Source organism: Poromitra crassiceps, assembly GCF_964638095.1.
Source record: "Poromitra crassiceps genome assembly, chromosome: 1".
NCBI lineage: Eukaryota > Metazoa > Chordata > Actinopteri > Beryciformes > Melamphaidae > Poromitra > Poromitra crassiceps.
In genome coordinates, this window is record NC_139623.1 from 98151270 (window position 1) to 98173606 (window position 22337).

Genomic DNA, 22337 nt, shown 5'->3' on the forward strand with positions numbered 1-22337 from the left:
TCGTACTGTAACCTCATGGACGAGCCTCAAGCTCCGGGGGCGCGCGGCCGCGCGCAGCAGCAGCTGGGCTCTCTGTGCTCTGAGAGCAGAGAGCAGTCTGATATTTCCGCAAACAAATAGCGTCGCAGTTTAGCGCACATGTAAAATATAACGCTATACTACGACGTGACAACGTGACAAAGCTGGTCTAAACACATCGGCTGCTGTAATATCGTCACTGTGTACAAGCAACGGGGGGGGGGGGGGGGTTGACTCGCTGTGTGTGTGTTTTGCTGTCTGGAGCACTTTCTCCAGTGCTCTCTGTGCACAGTCTGACATTTCATTGGAAGCACTTTCTCTCGGCCAGTCAAACGGGAGAGTCTGCTCTGCTCGCTCATGCACCCGCGGGGCGCGCGCACACTGCACACAGCAGCAGTGAGAGGCGGGGGCTTTCAGTCAGCAGAGCAGAGCAACTGGCTCTGTCTGTGTGTGTGTGCTCCGAGGAGGAGAAGAGCTCTGTCCTGCTCTGCGCCCTATGAGGAAAAATCATAGGTGCTGTAAATTTCATCAAGAATCACGAAAACCCCCAAAACGCAAATTAAAAACGGATTTCATTGCGCGGTTTATCTCTAGTTAGACGAGGGAATTACGTGGAGAAATCTCGCATTGTGTTACCCCAGAGCGAGAGGTTTGTCCTATTGTGGGTGTGCTGCTGTTAACGAGCCCATGTCACTTTGCTCCCGTAACGTAGTTTGAGTAGTTTCCATAGAGTTACATGCAGAAAAATAATTAAATTTCTAGTTCGCCACTGAATTACCAAATTGATATAACTTTCAACCATTTTGAGCAAAGCTCTTTCCAAACAGGCCACCAGCGTTGGCTAGTTGCTGATATTTATACAGATATGGCCCCTCTCAAATAAATTATTTTTGAGGCAGTAGGCAAACTGTAATGGCGTCGATTTCCGAAAAAAAATCTGGACTTCAACACAGCCAAAGAGTCCAGTATAGACAAGAGCATATGTCATTTCTTGGTTTTTTCCATAGGTATTTTCAAATCACTGTTCTAATACATATCTAGGGGGTAAGTCCTCCTTTAAATTATTTTTTGCCATTCAGGGTTTTGCATGATCCTTGCAATCATGAGAAGCAAACATAATGACACAAACCGATGGAAGAAAGGAAAAATTACATTATGTTTTGAAGATGCATTAGAAATACAGAATATTTGAACATTTTGTCGCATATACAGTAATAGCTTTTCTGGATAAAGGCACTTATATAGGTATGATAAAATTACAGTATTATGCATGATAAGAGTAAGATGAGGCACAACTCTCATATCACTTACAGCATGTATAGTAGAACAAACAAAAAAATAGGAATGATATCTTCACAGGAATCTTGGAGAATATAAATGTTAATATAAGTTACACAATGGTAAAAAAAAAAAAGAAGGTTAATGTTAATTCAAAAACAAGCAAATCGTAAACATGTTGTCCCCAATCAGTGATGTAGTTACGCCCTTGGGTCACTCCCATCCATTGTCAATGCCGCCCCCTAGCGGCACAAAGTCAACATTACAGTGTGACTAACAAACGGACGGATGAGGTCCGTCCCATAGCCCCCCCGCCCCCGGTGGGAGACGATACATTCGATCAAAAAGTAAATACCAGGAATTGACATTCAGTCTGTCTAATGGTGTTCAATTCTCAACCTTGGGAATAATTCTCCAATGTGCAAATAATGGTGGCAATCTGATGGTGGCTTTCTTAATTGCATACAAACATGGTCATAAAATGGCATAAAAATGGAAAAGCAGTTTATTCAAACACAGCGCTGATAGTGGTACCGGTGCATTATATGGACATAGTGCAGTACAGATGTGGCTGTATTTGGAGTGGGTCACATGGCAGTGAGCTGGGTGGAGGTGATGATCCTCAGGCTGACAGAACCAGGCATCTCATCAGCCATGTGCCGGCCTCGCTTCCTCAGCTTCAGCTTCTGAGGCTCCGTGGTGTCCTGCACCGCACCCGACAGCACCACCTGACCCAGGAACTCGTCCTTCAACGCATTGCTGTTCCACACCTAAGGAGGCCAGGACACATTGGGAAGACAATGCTGTTAGAAGTTAGAAAGGTAACAAGTAAGATATCTAATGAAACATAGGATAAAATAACACTTTACAATGAGGGTCACTAAATGAATGGTTACTTAATGCTTAATAAGCATTAATTAACAGTTATAGTAATCATCATCACTAATGGGGTTGATGTTAACTAGGTTTTTAATTTATACAATATTTAATAGTTTAGGGTTAGTGAAGGTTAGGGTAGGGTTAGAGTTAAATAATTGAACTAAGGGTTAAGGCTGAAACATACTTCTGCGTCCGCCTCAACTTGGAGCCTTGCCGGTGGCAGCTAGACCCATATAGTCAGCTTGATGAGGGGTCGCAGGGGACTCCCCAGCTAAATGAGTATGTGTGATTTCACTAGGATTCCAATGACTAGAAGTTAGCCCAAGGAGAGAATGTAGTGCATATACAGTACTTGGTAATAGCTTTCAACCTTTCACTCTTTCCTGTTATCTACTGTATATCATCATCAGTATATAAATGGGAGCTGGGGCTCTGTCTGTTTCTCTGTCCCAATGTGATGTCATAAATCCCACTGATGTGTGACATCATCAGTGATGTCACAAATCCCACTGTGACATCATCAGTGATGTGATAAATCCCACTGTGACATCATCAGTGATCAGTGATGTCACAAAAAAGAAGTGGGAGTCTGCCTTCAGACCCGTCTTCAGCCATGGACAGCTGAATGTTGCCAGCTCGAGGACATGTGATCCAGCATGCCATCAAGGAGCAGCCAGGGCGAGGCCACGCAGCGGCTGAGCTACGTATGCGAGCTGCAGGGCCATCTGGGCGAGCTGCAGGCGGGCGGGGCCGCCTAGCAGGCGAGCCTAGGAATATTAGTTATATTATACTCGCGCTGTTCACGTCAGCTGCGTCGAGTCACATTTTCGAGGAGTCGCACGCAAGCTGCGCCGGCCGGCTAAGTATATTTAGGCCTTTAGTTCATGTTTATTAAGCATTAACTAATGCTTATTAATGCTTATTAAGCATTAACTAACCATTAATTTAGTGACCCTTATTTTAAAGTGTTAATATCTGCAGGGTTTTAATGGGGATGTTGATCAATACAATGGCTCAACCGTTACTTCACCAAGTGCTGAGATTTCTCACTTTCAAAACTCATTTTCTGGCCTGTAATTTGTTATGGGAGCCAAATGTGTCTTTATTAATTATGTCAAATGATCGACCACCATAAGCTGTGTCAGAGATTTGATGTTCCAATTCCTTGATAGAGGCCATTGATAGAGGCTGTCTCCTTTAAATGTTGTTGGAGTACTCAGATTGTCCAGTTCAGAGTGTTTTCAGTTCATGTACAGTACACTAAAGAGTTCCTTCATTTCTTAATTTTTTTATGTCACTATGATGCCATGCCTCATTTGATTGTACAGCTTGCTTATCAGTCTACAATCAATTCCATGATTCTTCAGAATGGATTGCAACATCATTTAACTTACTACTATCACAATAACAACACTCAAACATTACCTACTTTTATAAAAACGTTTTTTAATTGATTATTTTATGCTTTGCATTATATTTCTTTAGTTGTTGTCAAATACCCATTTGTATAAAATTGCAGACAAACTGGCCTTCTTACCTCCACAGTTAAGGGCTTCCTCGGCTTTTTCCTGTAGAAAATGGCTCTGGCTGCAAACTCAGGCTCCAGAGTGTCACTCTGGACGGCCGATCGCACTGAGTGGCCTTCACAAGTTATGATCACATAGGGGTCTCCACCTGCAGACATGGAGGGAAGCATACATGAAGTTATGTTATGATAAAATATTTAGCAAATGAGTTAGTAGGCTATGTTTGGAGTGAAGTCTTCAACCTCCACTGTTGTCCTGGTTCTGCAGCCCTTCAGCTCCATGGACGTAGATGTGAGTCACAGCTTGTGGGAAGCCAAGGAAGGAACTCCAGCAGCGAACCTTGGGCTTATCCTCTGTCAGGTCCCTGTACACAGGGTGAGGGAGCAACAGCAACAGATAGCAGTGAGACAGAGCACAGAGGAAGTCATGCAACGCCTCTGCTTCACAGACTCCAAGCTGTAGTCGGACTAGCTGGCTTGGCTGACATGCGTGTAAGCAAACATGATTAGGTATTGAGTCGAGGTCTGCCAACAAGAATGTCAGAAATATGTGGCCAAGAATAGGAATAGAAGGAGAAGGAGACTATTTTAAAAGTGATTTGATGTGAACACAGCATCACAACAACCACTCTGGGTGAAAGTAACCTTGTGGCCTCCTTGCTCCAATGCTTTTATAGGCTACTTTCCAGGATTAAGTATTACAATTTCAGCAGTAAATGCACAGCCGTGTATTGCACTCTTGCTACCCTATGACTAAGGTTTTCCTTGAGGTGTTTCTCCAGACTTTAGACCATTCATACACGGATTCTGATCAAATTAGCTCAACAATACCCTGTTCATCAGAGAAGTGAACAGACTATCATACTGTACCTGCAGCCTGAGTCCACGTCAGTGAAAACACGGGTCATGAACTCGCCCAGGGTCTCAGGCTTGAAGGTGGTGGGGATGACGATGTAGCGACCCTGGGGGAGCATGCATCTCTTGAACACTGTGCGGGCGTTGATGTATGCAGACGTCGCCACAGTCTCCTGGGTCAGGATGTCGTGCATGCGATACTTTCTGTTCAGCTCCACCTCGAAAAGAAAACAATGTAGACTTTATTCTCACGTTAAAAGGGAACAACACGCAATTTCAGAAACACTCTCCCAAAGCCAAAAGACTTTATATCGTCAGCTACAGTATACAATTTGGAGTGAGACTACCTGTATAACAGTAGTAATGTATCTACTGTGTGGTGTGGTGCACATTTGAATAGGTTTAGTAGTATCTGAAATACCAGGGATCAGCCGAGCAGCATTTTGGTAAACAAACCGCGTCACTGGGTGGAAACGGCAATGGGACCCTATGGAGCCTGAGTTTGAGCGTCTGACTCTAGCCGGCTGACCCCGTTTATATTTAAAAAACTGCGACAGTTCACACAACTTTAACACGACATGCATATATTATACATCAAACTCTTGAGCTAATTCTGCTCTCACTCAGAATTATATCCCAAAATATAAGCGATGTGATGTATAGTTTTTGAGATATTAACGTTTGTTTGGCACAACTCATACTGCCGCAGGGTTCCGCATTTCTGGGTGGCTGTGATTCTTCCGCCTCCTGCTGGCAGAAAAGTGAACAAAATCTGGATTTATTATAAGCATAGGGCAAGATGGATGGCGTGTAAGAAGAGCAAAGAGCTTGTGTTGGACCTTTGTGTGTTTATATTCAGCCTCTTCTGTAGAACACAATCATTCAATAGTTCAATAAATTGGAGAGCGTCTAACTCAGTGGAGAGATCCCATGCCGGCTGCTTGTTTGAACTGAATGAGACAGAAATGTCCCACATTAGAGCACATTTTATATATTGGCCTAATTGACCTTCTTTGAGGCATATCCTTTTTAGTTTATTGCTGCACCTGTTTCCTTGTCTCCTTCATGAATGCTACATCCTCATTAACAATTATTGATTGATTGATTTATTTATTTCACACTCCAGGCCATCATTGACTTGCTGGCACCCCATAGCGACGACATAGGCTACATTTCTGACTGCAGTTTAGTATTCTTGGATGTCAGGTTCATAATTGGTGATTCGTTACAGCAGGCTGTGGGGCTGCTGAACAACTGACACTTTTGTGATTATGACTGGGACAGTTGACAAACTGGATACAGTGTGCGGAGTCTGTCAACTAACTGAAGCAGGGTAACACACACAATACACCACTTGCATGTTCCAGGGGAGAGGGTATGGACCCATTTCACAGCAACCGTTTGGAGGTGGTAAAGCAGCAAGTAAAGCAGGTGTAACCAATACCATTAATGATGGTCCCATTCCCTTTAGGTGTTCCAGTGCCAGGGCGCTTGTTAATGTTATTGGTTACACGGTACACCTGCGTTACTTCCTGCTTTACCGCCTCAAAAGGTTGCTGTGAAAAGAGCCTATGATGTCTGAAACCCACTGCAGTTCAATATGGTGCGTGCACAGTTGCCGTCACTCCTCATGGCCGTGTCATTAAAGACACCTTCAGCCCTGTTATAGAAACACAACGGCCAGCCGTGCAGAGCGGCCGGGCAGCCGCCCCGCCAAGAGCTGTGCGAGGCCAGCTTTTTGTATGGAAAAAGGCCAAACAGGATTCAGCAAGGGAAACATATTAATTTATTTATATAATAAAATGTACGTCTGTGTGTGTGTGTGTGTGTGTGTGTGTGTGTGTGTGTGTGTCCAGAAAACAGCAGTAGCGAGCAAAATAAAGTAAATCAAGGTGCAAGAAAGGTAAAAAGGAGAAAAGGCCAGCACTCCAGAATGTCCTTTAGGCCTTACACCTGTGTTTACCCTGCCTTGAGACACAAAATGGCTGCAGTGAAAATAGTCTATAGCTGGACTTGGCAGTGCCTCTGTCAGCATGTGGTTGAGTGAACCCCTCTAGTGTGATATAAGTGTGTATACAGCAGGGTGTGTGTGAGTTGAGCCAGGTCTGGTGACAAAGCAAATCACACTACTTGAGATGCATGACTGGTTTTTTTCAGATTTTAAAGAGCCAATTGGCCTTATTTGAATGTGGCGACATTATCCCTGCATGTGGGATAGAATGTAGTTTTGTCTTCTTCTTTTTTACTACAGTTTTAAAGAGCATTGTCTTTACAATGTGATAATCATGACACTCTAGAGCAGCCTAGCAAGCACCCAATGAGACATGGATGGAGCACACTGAATTTCCGGGAAGAAACGTGGCTACAAGACTGTAACAAGCATTTGTACTCAAACGAAAAATGATTCCAAACCCAAGCAACAATATGAGCATGTAGCAAAAAAACACAAAACGGTGCATGCCTGCGTTTATGTGGAGATTTCTTCTTTGCGACTGAACCCTTCTCATACAAACAAGAGGTCATTCGAAAGCTTAGTTTGCTGTTTCCAACGGCGTAAGGCTCGTCACTGAGAGATGAAAACTCACTCAGTAGGCTGTCAAAGAACAGCAAAAAAGTTTTTAAATTTTTACAGATAAAACTATAAATTATGTCTTACCTTTGCTGTTTTCCGATCAAAAGTTGTGTTTGACTTCATAAAAACGCTACTAATTGCTACTCCTAATGCCTCTTCATCATCTTGAAACGTTTTTTTTACAGTCATGGTGTTTACAAAGCCATAAGGAGGGTTTTACATGAGTGGGTCGCCTTCACACAATATACGATATTTGTGTTCGCCTCCACGGCATTTCCTGGAAAAGTGTGTGACGTAAATTATTCCACTCCACCTTGATTCTATTGGCTCTGACGGTTCATTAGAGATATCAATCATCCAAATCGATCAATGGGTTCCCGAGATATCCCTCTGCGTAACACACCAGGCTTTGCGTGCGTATTGAAGAATGCTGCTTTATGCATTGTACGCAGTAAAAACATAGAGTAACGCTTGAGGGTTACCAAAACCATAATGCATATTAACTGAATACCTATAGTCATATGTAAATGAGAGAAGAAAAAAAAGTCTTTCAGTCTTCTACCATAGAAAAGTCAAATGGCACACAGGGTGCCCACAATTTGCCAAAATCAGGTCCGCCTGGACCTACCTGTAGTAAATCATCTGTACAATTGCTCTGGTTCACTTTCTAAGGATTTGCTTTGATACAAGAACTCATAAGCTATTACTCTACTGCTCCATAGAAGAATTCGGCTGTCAACCCATGAGTTTCAGGTGGTTTTCATTCAAAATAGTGTTGTTTTTTTGGCAGACCTTGATTTTTCTTTTTTTTGCTATGTTCTAACTGATTTTACTCTGATACAGTACATTTTGAATTGATTCTACAGCAATCTCACAGGTGTTGGCTATCTGTAGTGTTGTGTGTAGAAAAAATGTAGTTGTGGAGATATACTCCATTCAGTTTGGGCATGCCATTTTCGGCAGGTGAGCTGAAAAATAGGCTTTATAGGGATTAACAGGCTACGTGTGCAGCAATAGTGCAGCAGGAAAAAACAACAACATAGACTTCTAGAATGGCTGCATTTGTATATTTCTATGCTGCTGAACTGTCTGCATCTAACCGAGAGTTTAGAAGAAACAATTTCTCACCAATTGTGTTCAGTTCTGCTGTTTTCAGCTTGAACCAATTAGCTGAGGTATGTGTATTATTTGTGTTTAATCATCTATGATTGAGCATCTTGCTGAAACAGTCCTTTTTGGGTTCTGATAAACTTGTTATGTTAAGTAATGTCTGCCTGTTATTATGAACACAACAACTGCTTCGCTGTTTGCTCAACAAACAAGTAGAAAACGGCAATGGAGCCAAATTCTTTGACCAAAGGGGAAGCCAAAAATGTTATGAAATTAAACTTTCTCCCGAAAAATAAACTGACCTTGGCCTGAGGTCCGCAGCCCAGACGAACACCCATTCCTGTATTGAACATTTCACCACTAACTCTTCTATCCCTGGTTCATAAGGCATGTGCTGTTGATTCCTCATTGGCTCTGCATGATCATGATTGTATGATTGAAAGTATTAAACTCTATATACCTTGAAGACGCTGAAGCCGACGGTGAGATTTTCTCCTTGACCAATTTGTCTGTGGATCTTCATGTCCCTCTGCTGTAAGGAGATCAGAACCTCGTCCACCTCCTTCGTCACGTCAAACAGGTACTGCAAAAGACGTTGAAAAGGAGCAAAATAGATCTGCATCAGGAAAGTGGTTTTGACAGATGCGTCCATAAGGAGCCTGGATAGGTGGGACCCTCACCTGTGGGTTCTGCAGGAATGTCTGCTTGTTGTTAGCACAGCCACCGCAGCGGTTGAACAGAGGCTCGGCGTGTTTGGTCCAGCTGCCAAAATGCACAACCTCATTCCACGTCTTGTGGATGCTGATCATCGAAGTGTTGATGAGGCGGCAAACATCGGCATCTGTGAAGTTCTTGCACCAGTCTGTGAAGGACATCCTGTGGGTGCAGATGCATGTACATGCACAAGATCAGGTGTCTTTACACTCTGAAGGAGGACAAACCCACTGGATTTTCTCATATATTATAATATAATATTTCGTAACTCACCAGAACTCTCCATCGTCCTCCACTGTGATGCCCAGGTTGCCCCTCTCTGTGTCGCCAACCTTTGACCATTCCTCAGAGCTGATATGGAGGGAATTCTATTTATTTAGTTTTACTTGAAATTCCTTTTGTCGTCATCTGCTGTTTTTCTTTTTTCTTTTCTTTTTACAGGCTGAAATGAATAGGCTATTTAAAAAGTGTCTAAAGATATGAATGTATCGAAAGTGGAATACAATTACTGCTTATGGAATATTGAACTTTATTATATTAACTTTGTAATACAGTATACAATTTACACAAAATATGAAATAAAAATTATACAGAGGGGAGGAAAATACCAAGTACAGCAAATGAAGATGAATTAAGGACTCGTGTTTTGTCGACATAAGCTGCAGTTGAGAGTGAACCGTTTTAGAGGAGAGAAACATAGCCAATAACTTGTGCTCCTCACCTGTCACTCCAGGCTCCATTCCATTCCGTCTTGCCCCAGGGGTTCCTCATCCGAATCAGAGGGATGGTTTCGTTCTTGAAGTAGGACAGCAGTCCATGACCCAAGCGCACCTTCTTCACTGCGGTCACTGAGTACGCGTGACCTTTCACGAGGCCGTTCGCCATCTTCAGCTCTATTTCAGTCAGTGACGCCTGATGAGAAGATCAAATTGAAGCATGTCCAAATGTCTCTGGCGTAGTATACTGTAGGCACAAAGAGGCTACACATTCAGGAAGTGAACACACCTTAATGGAGGAGCTGATGATTCCTCCGCGGTCCCAGACTTTTAACAAGTCTTCAAAGAGCTGCTCTTCTTTTTTCTGGTCCTTGTAGAAAGCCTCTTCTTCCAGGTTGATGGGCTCTGCCACGGCTCCACTGAAATCCACCACAGCATCCCCGGTGTTTCCTCCATCCAAAGACTCATAGCAGCCAGAAAGCCTAGAGACAGAATCACAGGTTATGTTAATCAGTGCTTCTCAAAGTGGGGTCTAGGGACCCCCAGGGGTCCCCAGCAAAAAAGGTAATGATTTATTTTCACTAGAATTCCAACCATAAGTAGCACGACAGAATGTATTTGGTCATGGGTTTCATACACTTTGTGTAATAAAAAAAAGTGAGACGACCCTCCCACTCTCCTGGCTTGCAGGAACCTGGTATTGGGGTCGTTAGGCTGATTGGGTGCACCTGGGCGCGGTGCACTTGGGGTTAAGAAGACCTTCAGACCATTCAGTCTCTCTAGGGTCAAAATTTCAAATATAACACAGTGGGACCCTGGGATAAAATCTTATCGAATGGGGGTCTGTGGTCTAATTTGTGCCAGTTTAGGGGTCTTGAACGCGAAAAGTTTGAGATCCACTGTGTTAGATTATATATACAGCCAGCCTGGTTTAGGTGTTACAAGTGTGCAGTTTACTTACTTGGCATAGGCCTTCTCTAGCAGAGCACTCCAGAATTCGTTGTTGAGCTTCGAGTGGCAATAGATGAGTTCTCCGTTGATGGTGGGCAGCCGGTCGTCCACCACCACGTCCACCCATTCCCCAAACACCCAGAACTGGAAGTGGAAGATCCCAGCGTAGTGTTCAGGGTGCTTGGAGTCCCACTCCTGCTCGCTCGAGTCAGGAATTACCTAGAAACACACACACACACACACACACACACACACACACACACACACACACACACACGATCAATTAATCATTTCTATTCTACAGTGATCTTTGAAGAGGTCACACAGACAGTGATCACATAAATGGCATGGCAAGTCCTAACTGTAACTGTATCAACTAGACATACAGTAAAACTATCCAACAAAACTATTAAAGGAACACTCTGCCCATTTTCAACCAGCTTTGTATCATTAGAACATCAGTAGTATATCAGAAAACTGTAAACTGTTTTGAAGTCTGTCATTTAATTTGACAGTTATTGAGTGTTAAAGTGTGGACCAGTGACATCACTGATCCACACTAACTCAAATTAATAACTCATTAACTCAAATCAACTCTCAATAACTGTCAAACTAGATGAATGATGAATAGTTTGACAGTTATTGAGAGTTGATTTGAGTTAATGAGTTATTAATTTGAGTTTAACACTCAATAACTGTCAAATTAAATGACAGACTTCAAAACAGTTTACAGTTTTCTGATATACTACTGATCTTCTAATGATACAAAGCTGGTTGAAAATGGGCGGAGTGTTCCTTTAAGATAATGCTGCAAATTTATTCAACTAGCTACGCGCGCGCGATTCCTGGGCGAGCCCGTCCTGCAGCTCGCGTTCGCAGCTCGGCCGCTGCACAGCTCGGCTGCTGTGTGGCCAATGAGACCAGATTTATGACATCACTGATAATGTCACAGTGGGATTTCATCAGTGGGATTTATGACATCACTGATGATGTCACAGTGGGAGTTATGACATCACTGATTATGTCACAGTGGGATTTATGACATAACTGATGATGTCACAGTGGGATTTATGACATCACTGGGATTTATGACATGACTGATGATGTCACAGTGGGTTTTATGACATCACGGATTATGTCACAGTAGGATTTATGGGTAACCCTTCCTTTTACAGTCCGGTCCCTGGTAGTTGTCAAGAAAATATCTAGTCATTACCAGGTATTTACCTGGTAATTACCAGGTTATTACCCAGGAGATACTTCTAATTACCAGTTAAATAATACCTGGTAGTTACCGGGTAAATACCTGTCCATTGTCGAGTATATATACCTGGTAATAATTACCTTGTAAATATCTGAGTTATTGTCACACTAACACGGTCACATTTAGACAAATTGATGGGTGATAGTGGAGATTTACAATCTGTAATCTATAATTACTGGGTAAATACCAGGTAATTACCAAGTAAATACCTGGTAGTTTTCAGAAAAATATCTAGTATCAGGTAATTTACCAGGTAACTACCAGAATTACCTGGTAGTTACCGGGTAAATACCTGGTAATTACCGGACTGTAAAAGGAAGGGTTACCGATTTATGACATCACAGTGGGACAATCACAGTGGGACAGAGAAACAGACAGAGCCCCAGTTCCCATTTATATACTGATGATCTACAAGCAAACTAAATGGTGCGACATGACAGTCGAGACAGAGCTGACAGCCTTTTTCTACCAAGTAAAGGCAGTATGAGTGGAAAGTGTCTGTTTTCTTTGTGTAAAGCGATAAGATAAACTTGCAAAAAAAAAAGAGGGGTGTTTCTTTTCAGCACAAGTAAAACCCCCTCAGGTGTGTTCTGCTTTGACCTGCAAATTCAGGTGCCACCAGGTATGCTGTCAGGCAAATTCCTCACATTCCACACATTGTTTCTCTGTTACAGTACCTCAGTGCTACCTTGGGTTTTTCTCCTTATCATAAGTAAGCATTCGAATTTGGTTGTCTATACTGTATACCTACACTTTGTCACACACACACACACACACACACACACACACACACACACACACACACACACACACACACACACACACACACACACACACACACACACTCTCACACTCACTCACTAAATTGTTTCCCCCTAAATAAGGTTTTTCTTGGATGTTTTTCCTTCATCGTTTCCTTTCGTTTTATTCTGTTGCATAGTGTATTTTGTTTTGTGGTTGATTGTTGATCGGTTCGATCTAGGTAGGCCTGTTCTCTGTAAAGTCCTTTGAGACATGCTTTGTGGTGAAGGGCTATAAAAAATAAACTTGAATTGATTTGACTGAAGGAACCAGTTGAGCTCACCTTCTTCCAGAGGTGCGGTTTCAAAGCCAGACAGGAGCAAGCTGCCACAAACCAGCAGTTACCCACCACTCCCTGGTTCAGGTCATGGGAGCTGATGCCTTCCACAAACAGATGGGGCTCACTGCTGATGTCCTGGAACACAAAAGTTCATCTGCTTGATATAATTCCCAGTAAAGACTTTACACTTAACGTTCCAGCTGGCATATTCCTTGGAAAGAACCTGGAAATTCCCAGGAGATTTCTCTGTACAGTAAATGTATCAAAAATGATTCCCATACACGTTTTAGTGCTAGACCTGTAAAACTGTCAAATAAAAATGAGTTTGGGCTTAGATGCTTGACAGATACTCTACAACTTCATAATGCAGTGGCTATGGCTTTTGTAATGTAATTGTTCCTATAACCGTGCACCCTACAAGATGGCATTCATGATCATTTCACATCAAATCACTGAATAAGTTTGAGTAGCCTTCCAAAATGATATGTTCTGTGTTTGTCAGGTGTAAAGAGAGTCAGTGTCAGACTACTTTATTTCATTAATTCATTGATAATTGTGTTGGTGTGTTTATTTTGACATTGATGTTCATAAGTTATTAAGCCCCCCAGAATTTTCATCCCACTTTCGCCCCAATTGTACTTGGCCAATTCCTCCGGCTATCCCACCCCCTCTGCCGATCTGGGAAGAGCCGTAGACTAGCACATCCTTCCTCCGATACATGTGCAGTCGCCAGCCACTTCTTTTCACCTGACAGCAAGTAGGTTCACCAGCAGGATGTGGCACGTGGGAGGATCACGCTATTCCCCCCAGTCCCCCCCCCCCCCGAACAGGCACCCCGACCAACCGACCAGAGGAGGTGCTAGTGCAGCACGCGACCAGCACACATACCCCACCGGCTTCCCACCCGCAGACACGGCCAATTGTGTCTGTAGGAACGTCTGACCAAGCCGGAAGTACCGCTGCCGAGAATTGAACCTGGACACCTCAGTAGAATCAAACGTTGCGTATGAATATTTTGGTTAGAATAAGGAAAGCGAGTCCAGTTTTGTTTGTTTTCTGAGAACGAAGTGAGCACCTGCTTTAGGTATTTATTCTTATCTCCAGCCTCATTAAGCCATGAAGTATCTATACAGGACATCGGGAGCACAAAACTGTTTTCACAATTCCATGGCAATTTCTAGACAGTCGTTGCCAAGAGGTACATGACCTAGAAGGTAAAAAAGTGACCTTAAAAGGAAATACCTCTTTATCACAATGATTTATAGATCAACTCTCCCAAATCCCATTGGTGGGACTTCAATGTCTATTACTGAAAGTGGGGGTGGGCTAGGGTGGGAGGGCTAATGGGGTCAGAAAATAATGAGAGACCCGGCTCCGTCTTCCATGTTTGTTTCTGAAATGAGACGAGAAGTCTGACGTGGTGTTCTGCTATATACTTGATGCTTTATTCCCTCACATGAGCTGTTCTTGTCCTGTAGGCTATACTGTACACTTAGACATGTTCTTGTCCTGTAGGCTATACTGTACACTTAGACCTGTTCTTGTCCTGTAGGCTATACTGTACACTTAGACCTGTTCTTGTCCTGTAGGCTATACTGTACACTTAGACATGTTCTTGTCCTGTAGGCTATACTGTACACTTAGACCTGTTCTTGTCCTGTAGGCTATACTGTACACTTAGACCTGTTCTTGTCCTGTAGGCTATACTGTACACTTAGACCTGTTCTTGTCCTGTAGGCTATACTGTACACTTAGACCTGTTCTTGTCCTGTAGGCTATACTGTACACTTAGACCTGTTCTTGTCCTGTAGGCTATACTGTACACTTAGACCTGTTCTTGTCCTGTAGGCTATACTGTACACTTAGACCTGTTCTTGTCCTGTAGGCTATACTGTACACTTAGACCTGTTCTTGTCCTGTAGGCTATACTGTACACTTAGGTGTGAGTGTTCAGTCCTCTTGCTCTGCCTAAGGAAGACCTGGACCTGAAGATTGTTCTGTCCTCCGGAGATATGCTTTATATTGATATGTTTCTCTTTGACAAAGTGTGCTATTAGTGAAGCTTTATTTTCTGCATGTGTCCGCGCGACAACTCACCCCAGGCCGTTTCCACTCCACCCTACCAGGAGGTGGTTTGCTGTAGAACAGTGATGCATCGGTGGCGGGGAACTCAGGATCCTCAAAGAGTTTCTTGTCCTTGATGCATTCTGCCTTCAGGTCAGCGTAGTGCTGGTTTTTGTGTGGAACGGCAATGGAGAACATGGTCCTGATGCTGAAGCCTCACGGCTACAGAGTGATCACAGACAGCAGACTTTAGTCATTTTATACTGTTTTGTAAGATTCTATCTGTACAGGATATATCAGTCTGACCCTAACCCTGACCATGAACATTTCTGGACTACAACACAGCATGCAGAAATACACCCTATAAATCCCGGCACAACTCTGAGGGGGAAACGTTCCCAGATCAGCAGGGGATGGCCCTGTGACCCTAACTCCCACTGGACAGTCTAACTCCCACTGGACAGTCTAGGCCCTGTGACCCTAACTCCCACTGGACAGTCTAACTCCCACTGGACAGTCTAGGTTTACTGTGACCCTAACTCCCACTGGACAGTCTAACTCCCACTGGACAGTCTAGGTTTACTGTGACCCTAACTCCTACTGGACAGTCTAGGCCCTGTGACCCTAACTCCTACTGGACAGTCTAGGCCCTGTGACCCTAACTCCCACTGGACAGTCTAGGCCCTGTGAACCTAACTCCCACTGGACAGTCTAGGTTTACAGATGAGTCAACTGTGACCCTAACTCTCACTGGATAGTCTAGGTTTACAGATGAGTCAACTGTGACCCTAACTCCCACTGGACAGTCTAGGTTTACAGATGAGTCAACTGTGACCATAACTCTCACTGGATAGTCTAGGTTTACAGATGAGTCAACTGTGACCCGAACTCCCACTGGACAGTCTAGGTTTACAGATGAGTCAACTGTGACCATAACTCCCACTGGACAGTCTCTAGGTTTACAGATGAGTCAACTGTGACCCGAACTCCCACTGGACAGTCTCTAGGTTTACAGATGAGTCAACTGTGTTTGTATTGGCCTGTGGTGAGGTATTGGGTGTATAATGTGCAAAACAGCTTTGATTTGTATTGAAACAGCTCACAGACAGAGAGAAGAATTGTCTTAATGATATATCTGACCAGAGTAGGCGTAACTTGTTACGCAGCTGTGAACTTGCTCATAAAAGCGTGCAGTGCTGTGGCAGTCTGAAGGGAAACGTCTCTTACCCATGAAGCCTTTATTTCCCTCATAGGATCATCATATTTTGTCAAGTGAACATGGTAAACAAGCCAAAAAACATTTGAGAAATAAATGACCTTAGGATTTTTTGCAAGAATGTACCTGGTGATTTCCAACATTTTCTTGGACAACCAAGATTGGTAGCTAAAAATGTTAATGGTTTATTGGGGATTAAATAAAGTAGTGATAGCATAGTAGTAATAGTGTTATTGTAGAATACAATAGAAACTCACCGGTAGCGAGCACACTCAAAATAGATGTAATATTTTTTCTGTTCTTTCTTTTGTTCTTTCTTTTTATTTGTTTTCCTTTTTTAAATATATCTGTTGAATTTGATATGGGGGAGGTACCTTTATAAGCCATTTTTGGCTTCCAACCTCTCCTGCACAATAAGCAATTTTTTTAAAATGATTTCTGTATTGTTATGTATTTGTGTGCAAATAAACATAAACATAAACATTAAAAACTCACTGGGTGCAGGGCAAGCAAAGAGTTCAGTAGTGAGAAAAAGCCAGCACTCCAAATCTCCTTTCACAGGTTTGAATAGTTCCTCAAAACCGGGCAAAACCGGGCAGCAGCAAAGGCCTTTGGCTGAAACGTTGAGGAAGGCCTTTGGCTGAAACGTTGAGGAAGGCCTTTGGCTGAAACGTTGAGGAAGGTCTTTGGCTGAAACGTTGAGGAAGGCCTTTGGCTGAAACGTTGAGGAAGGTCTTTGGCTGAAACGTTGAGGAAGGCCTTTGGCTGAAACGTTGAGGAAGGTCTTTGGCTGAAACGTTGAGGAAGGTCTTTGGCTGAAACGTTGAGGAAGGCCTTTGGCTGAAACGTTGAGGAAGGTCTTTGGCTGAAACGTTGAGGAAGGCCTTTGGCTGAAACGTTGAGGAAGGTCTTTGGCTGAAACGTTGAGGAAGGTCTTTGGCTGAAACGTTGAGGAAGGTCTTTGGCTGAAACGTTGAGGAAGGCCTTTGGCTGAAACGTTGAGGAAGGTCTTTGGCTGAATCATTGGTTGTTGCTGCTGCCCAGTTTTGAGGAACTATTAAAACCTGTGAAAGGACATTTGGAGTGCTGGCTTTTTCTCATTATTGTAGAATACAACATTGAGTAGGCTACAAGAAAAGTAGTTGAAATGGATGTAACTTGATGAGAATAATACAACAAGAATAAGTTTGTGTCTTTCCTTCAAAAAATTTAAATAAAATAAAATGCCATGTTCTTGTAAACAAATCTTGACCTAAAAACTGTCCAAAGTCATATACAGTAGGAATAACGTGAATTCTGCTTTAGGGTGGATTTCCCATGTAAAATAAGTATTTATGAGACTAGTAGCGCTGAACAACACAGCCAGTATGAGGCTGATGTTTTTAACCCTACACACTTGTGTTTGGATAATTGTACTGAATATGATCTGACATTTTGTGTTGTGCCAAGAACAGCACAACAGCACAAGGAAATGGATTAACTTTTGTGCTGGAAGTAGGGTTAATCCTCCTATAAAACCCAAGAAACCCAAAATATTTGTATATTATTGTATTGTATTTCTTTAAAAGTCAGTCAGGTGAAAAATAATCCAAGAGAAATGAATGTGATTGTCTTTGATTGTAGAGCAGATAACCTACATTTGGAGTGTGAGAGTAGGGAGGGGGGAGAAAATCCAGTAGGCAGCAAAAATGAAATGCCTGGTACTGGAGAGGCAAAAATCACAAGTACACTCTGAGAAAGAAGGTATAAAAGTATGAAGGTATATTTGAGAAATCATCTGATAACTTTGAGGAGAATGGAGAGCCTAAGAGAAAATGAAACAATGCATACTGTACCTCTCCTCTGTCAGTACTGAGACGCTCTTGTCTTCCTGCTATATAAGGAAAGCCTTCCCAGGTGTAGCCTACCTGTGTGTCACGCTCATACGCAGCAACACACTGACCTCTTTATGCATGTGCATGGCCAGAGCCACGCCCAGGGTGTGCACGCATGCGTACAGGCATAGAGTGCATGTGTGACTGAGTGTCACGCCTATCTGTTTGAGAGGTCCAGATTAATGCGCTCAAGCAGGTTCTTTTTGGTTGGTTATTTGCAGTTAGCACATCTGAATGTGAACTGTTTTTTCATTGTCGTCGATTACAGTGAAGTGCAGTAAAATCTGTAATAATAAGTGAATGTTTCTGCCTCAGTCGAATGAGAAAAACTAGCCTGGTAAACCAGCCCGTCACGTGAACTCACATTTCATTTGGTTCTCAACCAAATTAAATGTGAGTTCACGTGACGGGCGAACTCACATTTCATTTGGTTCTCAACCAAATTAAATGTGAGTTCACGTGACGGGCTGGTTTACCAGGCTAGAGAAAAACAATCTTGAAGAATTAAATAATATATATATATATAGGCTATATTACATTTGGTCTTCTATTGTATAGGTTTTCTTTTGTATAGGTTTAGTATGTATAGTAGGCCTATGTATATGTGTGAAGGTAACAATAGTTCACATTCTATCTAGAGGTTTCCTATATGCATGTTGGTACATGAAGGCTTTTTGTGAGGCTTCATTCTCTTTCCGTGTGATCACAGCAAAATCAGAAAAGACTACAGATATCAACCTCCCATAGCAATATTTCATCTACTAAAGGTATTACAATTACTGGCGGTTTTGTAATTACTGATATTTTTTAATTGGCAAATGATGCAGAATCAACTATAGTAGGATGTCCAAAAAGGTATCTGTGAGCTTCCCCAATGTATGGTTTAAAAAAATATCTAAGTGTCACAGTTAAAAAGGGTGAAGGTGTTTGACATAAGGCAAGAATGTCATATTTACAATTTACAATTTATTAGAAGGATAAACCCCTTGAGATTAACCATCTCGTTTTCGAGGGGGTCCTTCATTCATGCTTAGTAAGCATTAACTAATCTATCTAATAATTCCAGCAGTCTGTGTGTCTGTATGTCTGCGTAAGTGTCTGTGTCAGTATGTCTGCGCAATTCCAGCAGTGTCTGTATGTCAGTATGTCAGTGTCTGTGCACAAGTGCCAACTGTGATGTCATCAGTCTACGTCTAATAATTCCAGGAGTGTCTGTCAGTATCAGTACACACATCATTATGATGTCATCATTAATTCCATGAGTATGACATGAGTGATCATTGCAGTGATGAGTGATGAGTCATCAGTGATGTTATCAGTCTAAGGCTATAAGGCTATTATAGCCCCATGGGTAATTGCACTAGTGCTTATTAATGACTTAGTGACCCTTATTGTAAAGTGTTACCAGTAGTAGAAAGTTTTGATAATATGGTAGCCTATTTAATAAATTTAAAACCTCACAGGGTGTATACACTAAAACATATTAATTCCATGAAGCTATGGATCTTAAATATCCAAAAATACCAAAACTGCCATGATGAAACAAAATCTAAGCTTGCATTTAAAACCTTAAAAGCAGTACTCACGTGAGGTGGCCTTCTAGTCCTTGCAGCGTTGAGATCACAGTTATTCACTGTCCTGCTGAGCTCTTGAGAGGTGTGCTAATATCAACCAAACATTTCTGTCATAATGTCCCCTCCATATGACAATAATCTGTAGCACCAAATCCAGTGGTCTTTCTTCTTTTCTGGGACTAGGGCTCCACCAGACACAAACGCAGCCTGAGAACTGGTCTGACAAGTATCTCAGCATTTACAACACTGGAGGGAAGGGGGAGACTGAAACTGAGCTCCTTCACTCCCACCACTCTGCAGCTCACAGGTAAAACAAGTACAAACTTGTCCTGTCTGTGATTTCACATCGAACAGAGCCTCCAGTTAGCAAGAAGTCAGTGAGATTTAAAGTCATTCAACAACAGCAAAGTATTATCTTCGTTAGTCAACTTTGGGAGTGAGATGGCTTGGTACTGTAGGAGCTCTGGAGTCTGGGATCAACTTTTGACTCCTTCACTTGATATCTTGTTTGGATGCTTCCAGCTTTGAGGACCAAAGGGCCAGTTGATTAACAAAGAATGCTCTTGGTAAGCCAACAGTAATATGGTAAAAGCATGCAGGAGTTAAACTGACAGCCTAAATACAAACAAATGAGTGGGATTAGCAGTATAGGCTATATGAGAATATACAAATCTAAGGTTTCAGATACAATCAACACGTCATCAGAAACAAGTGGGAAATGCCTACCCTGGGTAAACCCAGCCTTCAACATGACGTCACAGGCTATGCCTGTAGTGACTGATGGCTAGGAAATGCCCCCTCGCGTGAACCTGGCTTATAATCATGTACAAAGAATTATTGACCAAATATACTGAGAAAGTCTTAACATACTTTACATTATCAAACTGATTCATTCAGTGGTGTAGTGGTGCCTGGAGAAGTGGGTAAGCCCACTGTGACATCATCAGTGATGTCATAAACCACTGATGACATCATCAGTGATGTCATAAACCACTGATGACATAATCAGTGATGTTATAAACCACTGATGGCATCATTAGTGATGTCCTTAACCCACTGATGATCAGTCCCACTGATGACATCATCAGTGATGTCATAAACCACTGATGTCATAATCAGTGATGTTATAAACCACTGATGGCATCATTAGTGATGTCCTTAACCCACTGATGATCAGTCCCACTGATGACATCATCAGTGATGTCATAAATTCACACACACACACACACACACACACAAAGTCCCAGTGATGATGTCATCAGTGATGTCAGAAATTGCGACATCATCAGTGATGTCAGAGCATTGTGACATCATCAGTGATGTCATCAGTGACGATGATGTCGCAACTGCTGTGTGTGACTGGTAAAAAGGGCTCGCAAAACAATTTTTTAGATAGCTCCCGTGGCGGACATTTATTGAGACGACATAAAGACAAACAGTTTCGGCCTGGTTCGGGCCTTCCTCAGTGTCAGCACTTGCCACTGACGATATTATAGAGAGGTCCAGGGATGACGTATTTTTGTAGGCTGAATGCGGAAGTCCCGAACTTCCTGGTTCTACACTGTTTCTGTCTATGGGATTTTTGAATGGGTTTTTGGCGATATGCTTCAAATAATGTCTGTGGGCAACGCAAGTTTAATCAAACGCGAACCAAGGTTCAGCGGGATAATCTTCACACATGAGGACCACTTTCATGACTTTTGTAGCGTAAATGCGAGCCCTAGAAGTAAAATGCTCGAGCTAAACTAATCCTGAACTACACACTGTCGCATAGGCTTCACGTCACGTCAGCACTCAACCTGGACTGTTGTTGATGTGTGCACTGATTACCTCGGGCTGAACGGGGCTGAACCAGGTGAGGGAAAGAGAATTTCCGTGTTCGCCCTTTGAAGTGGTGACGTTATTGACGTATATATCCACATTGACTCAGCAGTGTAGTCTTATTTAGCCGTTTGCTAGCTAGCCGCCCGTTTAACGGCATGTAAAAGCTTCAAAACTCATAAAAGTGGTCTTCATGTGTGAAGATGATGTTACTAAACACTGGTTCGCGTTTGATTAAGCCAGCGTTGCCCAGAGAGATTATTAGAAGCATCGCGCCAAAAACCCATTCAAAACTCCCATAGGCGAAAACTGTTTAGAACCAGGGGCGTTAGCATCGATGATTTCCGGACTCGTTACTGGACCTCTCTATAGTATAGACAGTTTACATTCGAAATCGAAATGCACTGAAAGACAGTTGTGATTTTTTAATCTTTCTAAACCATGGAGGGCCAATACAAACTGAGCATGGCCCAAGTTTGGCCCCCAGGCCCCAAATTGGGCAGCCTGGGTGTAGAAGCAAGCCAGCATCGTTGTGGATGTAGAGTGTACATTACGCATCTATTGCAGACAGACAGCCATCATGCACATTGTGACATGAATGGGTGAGAGAGGTCACTTAACATATGGACAATTATCTGATAATTGTCTCCCCCATCTCTCCCCACCCCAACCATATGATAATCATGGCCTTTGAGAAGGAAAGCAGGAGCTGGGTGGATATAACGAGTGTACATTCAGTGTTCATTCAGGAAATGTAGCAGACACTCATCGAAGCACATTGTGACATCAACTGTTGAGTGGTTAATTTACATGAACAATGATCAT

General features: G+C 42.6%; 1 protein-coding gene across 2 annotated transcripts; it reads right to left on the reverse strand.

The window, feature by feature from the left end:
* Nucleotides 1-1078: 1078 nt before the first annotated feature.
* Nucleotides 1079-19887, reverse strand: LOC310773536 (calpain-5-like). Of its 2 annotated transcripts, none has more exons than XM_083633433.1 (13): nt 19704-19887; nt 15061-15249; nt 12967-13098; nt 10629-10837; nt 9957-10149; nt 9673-9863; nt 9225-9302; nt 8918-9113; nt 8698-8820; nt 4571-4773; nt 3944-4065; nt 3713-3849; nt 1079-2066 (listed from the first exon to the last, which is right to left on the reverse strand). In XM_083633433.1, exons 2-13 carry the CDS (start codon nt 15223-15225, stop codon nt 1884-1886), a joined length of 1932 nt encoding a protein of 643 aa, XP_083489559.1. In that variant the 5' UTR covers nt 15226-15249; nt 19704-19887; the 3' UTR covers nt 1079-1883. The 2 variants fall into 2 exon arrangements, with proteins under 2 accessions (XP_083489559.1, XP_083489560.1); XM_083633434.1 differs by lacking the exon at nt 19704-19887 and adding an exon at nt 18079-18155.
* Between the last annotated feature and the right edge of the window lie 2450 nt (nt 19888-22337).

Excerpts from the sequence above, each read along its gene's own strand:
- LOC310773536 (XM_083633433.1), bottom strand. The coding sequence starts at position 15,225 with ATGTTCTCCATTGCCGTTCCACACAAAAACCAGCACTACGCTGACCTG. Across the intron at positions 9,864-9,956 it reads TCATCAGCTCCTCCATTAAG|GCGTCACTGACTGAAATAGA; the intron begins GTGTGTTCACTT and ends TCTTCTCATCAG. Across the intron at positions 8,821-8,917 it reads CATTCCTGCAGAACCCACAG|TACCTGTTTGACGTGACGAA; the intron begins GTGAGGGTCCCA and ends CGTCTTTTGCAG.